General features: G+C 32.1%; 1 protein-coding gene across 1 annotated transcript in view; it reads right to left on the bottom strand.

Annotated features, from left to right (window-relative positions):
- Positions 1–2,994: 2,994 nt before the first annotated feature.
- Positions 2,995–10,695, bottom strand: part of r-l (rudimentary-like) — a 30,721-nt gene continuing 23,020 nt past the window's right edge. Inside the window, exon 7 of the mRNA XM_069829050.1 lies at positions 2,995–10,116. Within this exon, the coding sequence (XP_069685151.1) occupies positions 9,815–10,116 (302 nt within the window). The 3' untranslated portion in view covers positions 2,995–9,814. The remainder of the gene's footprint in view (positions 10,117–10,695) is intronic.

Raw genomic sequence — 10,695 nt, 5'->3', positions numbered from 1 at the left:
TCACATCAGAAAATGTTAAATAATGGTGAAATTTAAGTGCAAATTCATCAATTTTCACTTTACTTATGGATGGCACATGTAACAAAAAGAAAAAGGGAAACAATGCATCTATAAAAATTAATTTAAGTTCACGAAGGAATACTTTGCAAAAGAGTATCTCTGAAATTGTTTTTTCCTAAACAATAAAAAACTGTGGCATAAATTACATTAAATATTCCACCAAAATCTGTATCTCGTAAAAGTCATTATTGCAGAAGAATTACTGAGTAATGACTCAAAGAAATTTTGAAGATATAATCATTACAACGACCCAAGCAGAGAAAATAATGGTTGTAAGAAATTACATTTCAAAACAAAAAAGAATATAGGCCTATAGAAGAATGACTAAATCGTATGAGCTCAAGAATTTGCCATGAGATTACCTGGCATTCACCTTGTCTTTCGAGAAATCTCGGTAACAATATTAATAGCAATAGTAGTAGTACTTTATTCGGCAATGCTTTCAACTGCAGAGATTATTCAGAATTTAATTTCAAAGTGGACGAGAAATAGTCGGCAGAGTAAAATATGCATTTCCAAGAGTGTACAAAGTAGTAGTAAGTGCAAGAAATTTTGGATGAGAACAGTTAAATGAAAAGCAGAATCAAACTTTGATGATATTATAGTTTGACAGATGATAATATAAAATGTGATCCTATTTCAAAATCGGAGATGATGCTCTGACAACAAAATACACTGAAAAATGTTTTTGATCATGTGCAGATCTCCAGTGAAAAGCAACCATTTCCTAAAATAAGCCTCACCACTTATTATGGCGTCTGTATATTATTCTAATCTGCGGATACTTTAGCAAAGAAGGGCAGCACTGCTACTTACAGACCTGTTACTAAATCTACGTATTATTCTGTGAAAAGATTTATTAAATCTACATACTTAGACTTCAACAAACAAAATTTAATAACACAATCCCAAGGGAAAAAATGGAACTCTCTGCATCAAAATCCACAGTTAATTCCCGATTTACCACGAAAATCGTCTGTAGCTGCATTTAGATTGGCAACAGGCCATGATTGATTGGACAAACACCTGCATAGAATTGGAATATATCAGTCCCCTAACTGTCCATTGTGCAACTCAAACCAAGAAATGGATTCGGAACATCTCAAAATCTGTACTTCAGTGGCTGGTCATGATAATATCTTTGAAAAATATTGGAGTGCAAGAGGTCAAATGATTTCATTGTCAAATGCCTGGCATTAGAAAACAACAACAACATATTATTCTAATCAGTTTCTTATTCCTGCCATTACAGACAACTCTTCTTGTAGAAACGAAAAATTCGCATCAATTAATTGCATTCATCTCCGAAATGGGTACATATTGGTTAAATCTGACGATTTTTGCTACAGTTAGTAATTTATTTGTGCAATTTATTTATCTATTCTGATTTTTATCGCTACTTGAATTTCTCTTGTCAGCCAATATCTGATTATTGTAATTTAATTTTTTCTTATTTACTATAAGGCACATTAACAATAATATTATTCTAGCATTGAAAATCATTACAACCAAATATCCCTGGATAGGAAGGATTGGTGTTAACAGGATTTAACACACCAGCTGGATTATACCTTCGTTTTCCTGTATATTTAAAAGACAGAGTTCATCCCTCTCTCCCTGATGAAATTATAACACATAACAAACGTGTAATTTTTAATATTTCCACTTCTGTCACAATGGGAAATACAACTCACAATAAAAAATCGAGTTCACGTATCTGACATTAAATACAGAATGGTGAATGCCTACAGTCAAGTGTACAGATAGATATTTTACAGGCATAATTCTGATGTACCTCAAACTTTGAGCCACAAAGACTTCGTACTACTTGTCTTTTGCATTATAAGCATTGCTATATGTAAACTATACTTTATGTGATGCGTAAATTACAAAAAAATATTCACCAACAAAATTTTATACCAGTGTTACCTCTACCTTATCTTATGCACAATATGCGCTAATTTAATAACAATATAAGGAATATTGTATCTCTACAAAATATGAAATTTATATAAAAATCAGTCATTCAAAATTGGAACCTTGTTAGTGTAAGTTAATACAAATATAATACTTTTTAAAGCGTGTGTTCATAGGCCAACAATAGCGTAAATGGTTGTGGTTATGTATTAAATATGATTAATAGTAGATACAACTGGAAAAACATCAACATACTAACTAAAGAAATATGAAGTTACAACTCTTAATTGTTTTGTAAAATTCTAAATATATGAAAGTATCTAATGCTCAAGATTTAACAACAAATTCATTATCTTCTATTCAATATCACACGCATGTACACATACACACACATGCTATCACTGGAAGCCCATAATTTTACATTACAAAGAAAGATTATTGCCACACGATTTTAGGTTTGGTGCTGAAGTATTTCTTCTACCTTTAATCAGAGTAATCACAACTGACCATATCAGACCAATCTTTTGAACTACAAAAAATATCAGGTTTAGTAAGGTGCCTTCCAGACGCATTCTTAGTCCTATTCATGACATATGAGAAGTTCGGACTGATAATTTCGTAAACTTATTACATTTTGGTAAATTCTAGCTCTGTTAGTCACTTGCATACTATAAATACTTTTCCTTCTATTTCTAAATGAAAAAAGATGCTTAAGTTAGTATTTTTATGAAAAGTAGATGCATTGTGTGAAAGAAAGAAGATTTTTAAACATCCTTAATTCATAATTTGATATCAAGCAATGGCTCTAATATTATCAATGATAAGGTCCTTAAAGAAATATATATTCTCACTGTATTTTTTCACTTGAGTTGTATATTTTAACAATTTCAAATGAAATTAACTTCAGGTGCACAACTATCCAATTCTGGCAAGTTTTTATGAACTCACTAAAGCCTTATCATGTAAATGGGAGTAGAGATTTTTCTCCCTCAGTAACTATACACACATTTTTATTCGTTTCATATTCTACAAGATCACTTGTTTTTATACAACTACCAATTATAGAATAAGTGAGCAAAATTGGCAAATAATGGCACTTGCGTAATCTATATGTTTACAGAATTTGATTCTCATGTAATTTTACAAAATTAAATAAAAAAAATGTTTATAAAATAATCACGATATAAACTAAATTAATAATGATAATATTCTCCATTACAAGTTACATGGTTTGCTATACGTTTCTTGTCTAATATTCTGAAACATGCAGAAGGAACATTCAGTTTACATATTATGAGAATTTATCTTCAGTGTTGGAAATTGAAAAGAAAGACGTGTGCCCATTACACACCATGAAAGAGTGGAGGGAGCATAGAGCTCCATTGTTTCATAATCTCAACATTAAACAAGGTGATTTGGTTAGCACCATGCTCTGACCATCTTTTTACTCCTGAGACCATTCTGAAAGTGTGGCAATGAAGAAAATGCTGCCGTCACCACCACCACCACCCATGATTGAACCCGGGACTTTAAGTCCAGAGCCAGTTGCTCTAATAACTGAACAACCTAGTTACCATTTGTGATTGGGGAAAGTAGTGTAAATCAATGTAATTTTCCACTGAATTAAAATGTCGAAACGTCTTTTCTTATTTATAATATTTCAAAATCAAACACACTTAGATTAATTCTTAAAAGAAAGTAATATTGAGTATGTGGTAGATATAAAATATGAGAATATCTATTTGAGCATTTACAAGTTTGTTAGATTACATTATTCTTTCCATGTGTAAGACAAAATTTTTTAATAACAGAGTACATATAAGTTCATGGTAATACTTACTTCACTGGTTAGTACTTTACATATATTATCTTTCAAACATTATGAATTATAAACCATATATAAAGTATAGTAAATGTATAAAAGTATTGAAAACGTGCTTTATCTTTAGCATTAACAAAATGACTGCATCAATGACTTGATATAGAAAATTACTGTAGTCTACTGTACCAAATTGGTCATGAAATTATACTGTTATATTTATTTAGGCATATAAATCATCCTCACAACAAACTACTATTCATTAAATTACTTGACTGTCCATACTTTATGATTGATTTATCTCGCATTAGTTCAAGCTATATTACAATACGGCATTAAAGGATGGAGTAGTGCTTATAGTACCTCCCTCATGCCAATAATTCTGCTACAGAAAAGAATAATAAAAATATGCCTTAATAAACCTCTTGATTATCCTTCAGAGCTGCTGTATTCAGAATTCAAAGTATGTGACTTCCATCAAATTTATAACAATGTATTACTGAATTTAGTATATAAAAATCGAAACATATTTAATTTATATTCACATAAATATAAAACCAAAAGATCAGACAACATATGCTTGACAGTTCCTAAATGTACTACAACTGTAGCATATAATCACAGTAGCAACTTTGGTAGAAGGCTTTATAACATGATAATAGATAAATTACCAAACATACAATTTGCTAATGCTCCTTATTTCAAAAAATCTATTAAAAAATTGCGTTAACAGAGAAAATTTAAAGTTCAATTATTGTGATATGTGTTTTTTCTTCTTTTTTCTTTTATTACTTTTTACTCTGTTATTCAATAAAATGTCTTAACATTAACTTATGTGGAATGCACCCTAAGCACGTGTATGTAACTTACTCTTTCTGGGGGTGCTAGCGAGTTCTTATATTAAAAAAAATCAATATGTATCTTTGTTCTGGCAATAAAGTATTATTATTATTATTATTATTATTATTATTATTATTATTTTATAAATTTATATGCAACATTCCAGTTTACATTTTTCTTGGTAATGTGCACCCTCATTTCAAATTTTATAACAATTTGTTTATAGCATTTTATTTTCTGTGCATATTGTGGACATCAGTTTAATATGGGACACAACACGTTCTGTTTACTTGAAATTAATAAATATATGCTCCTTAAGTGTCATTATGAACATTCACATTGGAGTGTCAAGCAATATTTAATCTAGTTGTATATATCATATAGGTAAAGTAAAACCCCATTTTAACTTTCCCGTTTTTAAAGAATAAACTGTCCATATAGTTACAGTAAAACCATATTTTTACTTTCCCGTTTTTTAAGAATAAACTGTCAAGTCACAGCCAAATTACTATAAGAATAATGTAATTAATTCTCGCTTTTAAGGAATAATTTTCAAGTGGATTTTGTGGTAATGAAGCCCGAAATATCGACTTTACTTTCAATAATTAGTATTGGCATATTCAATAATACTTCTCAATCGATAGTAATGCAGCGCCACATGGTGGTATTATTCTTTATGGTCTTGTTTTGCATTGCTTTCACAGAGTGGTTGCTTTGTTCTCGCGAGTTGTGTTGATCCTGTTTCCAAGTTTTTTGTTAGTTTATGCTGTTTGAGCATAATTATGATGATGACTAAATGGAAGAAATTAACTATCAGACTCAAGCACGGCTCGTGGTTTCAAAATTAGGGGAGGCTCTCAAAAACGCACAAATGTTCGTAATATTAACATGGGCAAATACTGGTGTAGTACCAATGAAGTTACCGTAACCCAATTTGTACCCAATTCTACAACTGTTAACACACTCCTTCTACTGCCAGCCATCTTCAATAGCTGTCTGTCTAGGAAGCAGTACTATAAAAGGGCCAAAGATTCTGCCCTTTGTCAGAAGACAAGAGAGGCAGTTGTGTGTCAAACCACACTCATAGGATCTCTCAAAGAAAAAGAAAACCTTTTCCTGTTCTGAATCATAAAGGTGCATTTATTTATTCTCAATTCAGTTTCCCATTATTCTTTGTTTTCTTACACCATATGGCCATGAAAGCTGCAATGCGCAAAAGAGTCATCTGTTAGCATATCCAATGAAAAGTGAGCACTGCAGTACTAGCAATATATATCACAGACATTTTTCTTCCATCAGTATATAGTATATAAAGACGAGTATTTTCCCTGAACCTAAAGGGCAGTAGGCAAGGATTGTGACAAGGTTACAATGTTAGTGTGGGTTAGATGAGAAGATAGTTCAGTCATAGGAGGCGAGATTTCCCCCCGTCAACAATGATACAACTTTTCAAACACTGACAACATTACTTCGACTTCTGCTAGAGACACTCTAATAGAATGTAACATGTATCTCACTCAGTCAATCAGAACACTTTTAATAGATGCTCTTCAGTTTGCTTACAATTCTACTATAAAAGAAACTGTGGCATTTAGGGTGGGCAGGTGGGTCACACACATTCCCAGAGGAACATTTCTCTCAAAACAACTCCATTAACCTCCTACATGCGTTGTATGTTTGAATATTGGCTTTCTTAATTCTGCAGTGCTTGGGAAAAGTGACATAAGTCAGTTTCCACAAACCTTTTTTGATAATTTATTGATAACTTACGGAACATCTGCTCGCTTGGAAAAAAATACATAAGTATTTCTCCCATTACAATAATTCATACAGAAAAAAATCAAATCGACATAAGTCAGTGTAAAGGCTGGTTCACAATAAACCAGAAACGAAAACGGTAAAATTGTTAAAATGTGTATATTTAAATGTGAGCATTCACAATTAACGAAAAGCTTGCCGGAGCCTGGGATCGGGAACAGAGAGTTGGCCAAGTTTCAACTTTGGCATTCACGTTTCCGATCACAGCCCACTAGATTCATTCTATTGCCATCTAAAAGCTATTTTGTCGTCGTATATTTTGTAGAAAGAAGATCGTGACATAACCTATGCATTATTTTGTTCTGTGCTGTGCATCATGAAGCAAGTTTTATTTGATGAGATTCTAATATTGAGTGTTGAGGAAAATCCTCACGTTTACAATAAACGGCGCGCCTTGTGTAAAGATGGGAAAATGAAGGAGAATACGTGGCTTTCAATAGCTGCATATTTGAACACTGATCGTAAGTGAATAATATTTTATTACTGTATTGGTTGTATTACACACTACATATTCATGGTTCAATTCAATAACTACTGTTGTGTTCATTTTTGTTCTATTACAAATGTTTCTTCTCTAATTATTTTACGTTATGGTAGACTTAAAATAGGTTGTGATAATAAAGATGCATGGGCATATTTATAGTACCGTACCTAATGAAATGTTTCAGTTGAAATTTCGAAGTTGGTTAACCTATGTTTATGTTGGCTGCCTTGTACTCATGAGAGAATGCCATTGGCCAATTATACACAAATAACATCAGAATGCGTAATATCGACTTTACATATCGTTATTGACATGTATATCGATGCATAGTCGTCTACGTTCTCGGTTTATTGTGAATAAAAAATTGTCATATTCACGTCCTCTGCTTCTCGTTTTCATTCTGGTTCTCGTTCCCGGTTTATTGTGAACCAGCCTTAAGTTGTCAATAAATTATGAAAAGAGGTTTGTGAAAACTGACTTATGTCACTTTTCCCAAGCACTGCAGAATTATAGTGTAAGAAAACAAAGTATAACCCAATTTTCTTCAAACTTTTGCTTTTGTGTTATGTTTTTCTATCTTTTAAGGCACCTTCCTTTTTTAATTACAGTATGTAGTTCATTATTCGTTACGGTGACTCATTCACAATGTAACTTTAGGTTTGTGTTATTCTCACGGGTATTTATAAACAAAGCAATAATTTCACAGCAACATGGCATGATATAATACATTTAAGTCAGACACAGGCTTTACTGGCAGAAAAGATACAAGACTGGCTAAAGTACTTCAAAGGCATAATGATAAGGTACAAAGATTTATGCATTTTCCCAATATAAATATGAACAGTGAAAAATGTATCCCATATATTACTTCCAACACTCAATTCCTCAGACTACTCAAGTTCATTTCTTTACCAACTTCGGGAAAGAGGGTTTATTTATCTGTCTGTATGTGCGCATTCGCTTATATTTACAGCTACTTATGTGTGAAACTAGTGAACTTTAAACATGCAATAATTACACGTTTCATTGTGCTCTGAATTCTAACTTAATATTATTACTCATAAACCTACATTCATGGAATGTTTTTAAATAGAATCGATAATATAACAAATGTATAAAACTGCTGGAATGTTTTTAAATAGAATCAATAAGATAACAAATATATAAAACTGCTCAACTTTAAAAACACACATGCATTCAGGATCTTTTTTAGTGTCATTATAGCCGAAATACTCATAAACCAACACTCATACAAATGTGAATCAATAACAGGCCTACTTGGAATACATAGTATGATCCAAAAAATTACAATTATCAGTTTTTCAAAGTTTAATCTCGCTTTAAAATCATATCTGTATCACGAGTGAAGTTAAGACTGTTCTCTCTTTCTAATGGAATGAAGACGATTATCGAAATGCTTGAACATGAATCACCATATTAGCTGAAAATAAAGCGTTTCTCTTCTCACAATCACAATACGGAAGGTTTCATGCTAAGCACAGATAAATGACGAAATGACAGTAATATTCTACAATTATAGTAAATAATTAAAGAAGAAACCGTAACTCAACTATGGTACAAATGAAAAGACAATAGAGTATGTTTCAGAGTCTCTCATTATTAATTTTACAAATGACTTAAATTAAGCTGTATTTTCAATATAAAATCTTCTCAAAGGCAACTTCTTGAAATTCTTTTATTATAATGTTCGCCTTACCCCTTACATAAGCCTGTAAATGTAACTGCAACATTTCTGTAACTATGATGGATTTAGATTTACTTTATCAATGTCTGCACAGAAGATGTAGTTCCATTAACATCTAAGGAAAATAACATAGTAAAATATCAACAGTAAGTGACGAACTCAAAAATATACTTGAATACACATGAAGGCTGGTGAAAAGCTACTAGAAGAGTTTCAAATATTCTTTTCTGTAGAAATAAACCAACAATTTAGTAACTTCTTTGTATAGACCCTGTAGTTTCATAAATATTTAAATGAGTCAAACAGTGCAATAAAGTATTAAAAATGTTGATAATATTTCATGAACGAATTTAACAAGAAAAAAAAAATTAATGGTTCTACACAGTTTGAAACTTTAACTGTCATAAACTATAAATTAAACACGAAAGACATCAAAATAAAATAAGAACATGTAACCAGACCAATAAAGCTGGCAAGTTCTTTCTTGTTTACATCAAAACAAATAAGAATGGAATGACTGCACGAGTTTTACAATTCAACTCTCGAATTCAGGAATGTCAGTGGATCTAGATATCGAATAAATTGGTTTCAGTGAATAAGTTTACTCCCAAAAAATACTAAAAATCCTACCTCACTATTCATTAAACACATTTGTTCTAAAAACACACGTGCACACACATAACCTGGTGCAGTAATTATAAATTACTTTAGGTGGTCGATACTTTACTATAGCACACTAAAATCTGGCAACTTTTTTGTTTAAAGAATGATTCAATGTCAGTCGCATGAGTTAAAAAATTCAACTCTCGAATGCTGGAATGCAAGGGATAAACAGAAGTTGATTGGCTGTAAACTCCAAATAAATTAATCTAAGTCAGTTTATCTTAAAACAAATAGCTAAAATACTCACTATTCACTAAAAGCATACAAAAAACTGGTGTAGTCTGACACTAAACAAAAATCCAACAACTGTTGTTACCAACTATAATGTTGAAATTTTCGAATTCCTTTGAACCAGAAACGTAGAGTGCTTTAGGTCCAGACTCTGCACTGATGCCATTATTACAGTGACACCACAACTGTTTAGCTAAACTTTACTATCTAGATCTGTATATTCAATGGAATCAATCAACAGAAGTTGGCAATACTATTCTCGTTTCATTCGATTCCTTCACTTCAGTGAACCAATTCTCTTTTGATAAGCAGTCCAGAGTTTAGCACGATACTCTTTAGCAACCTGTATGGGATCTGTGGCTAGAGTAATGCCTCTACCAACAACAGCAACATCTGCTCCTCGAGACAATATTACATCATCTGGAGAATTGTACTGCTGTCCTAAATCCCCATCATTTTTGCACTCCAACCTTACTCCAGGTGTTAACTGTACCAGTCCAGGATATCGCACAGCAGCAGGAGTTTGACAAACAACACCTGCCACAAAGTCTAAGTGCTTGTCACACATTTCCATAGAAGCTAGAAAAAAAAATACAAATATTACTGATCTCATCTTAAGGAAGACAAACAGCTATTGCTTACTAAAACATAAGAAAAAAGCATTTCCCTTTAATATCCTTTCGTTTTGACAGCTTCTAGTTATCTTCACTGAATCTTTTCTCCTCAATGCTAGACCAATTAATAGTGATAATTACTGGCATCATAATTATATGGACTCATAAATGCATTTCAATCACACCAAATTGACCAGTACACAATGAATTTTGTGTGATTACATAACAGACTCATTGTTGACCATACATTTTAAGAACGATACATACCAGTACATTTGTATGAGTGCTGTCTCCTTTGAGTTCAAGTCAAGCAACTGTAAGCCTCTCTTCGTGCCATCTCTGTACCATTCACCACAGAGGAGCCATTAGTAATATGCTGGCTTGCAACGCCAGGGGCCTGAGTTCAATTCCCAGTCAGGTGAGGATTTCAATTTGTTTTAAATAATGTCGCTAATTTTTATTTGTCGGCATTCAATTTTTTTTAAGTGGAACAACTTATACCCAAAACCTGTATGTTAATACTTGGCTCGACTTGGAGAATAAA

This window comes from Periplaneta americana, chromosome 6 (assembly GCF_040183065.1).
Source record: "Periplaneta americana isolate PAMFEO1 chromosome 6, P.americana_PAMFEO1_priV1, whole genome shotgun sequence".
Lineage (NCBI taxonomy): Eukaryota > Metazoa > Arthropoda > Insecta > Blattodea > Blattidae > Periplaneta > Periplaneta americana.
This window is presented reverse-complemented; position numbering and strand designations above follow the sequence as displayed.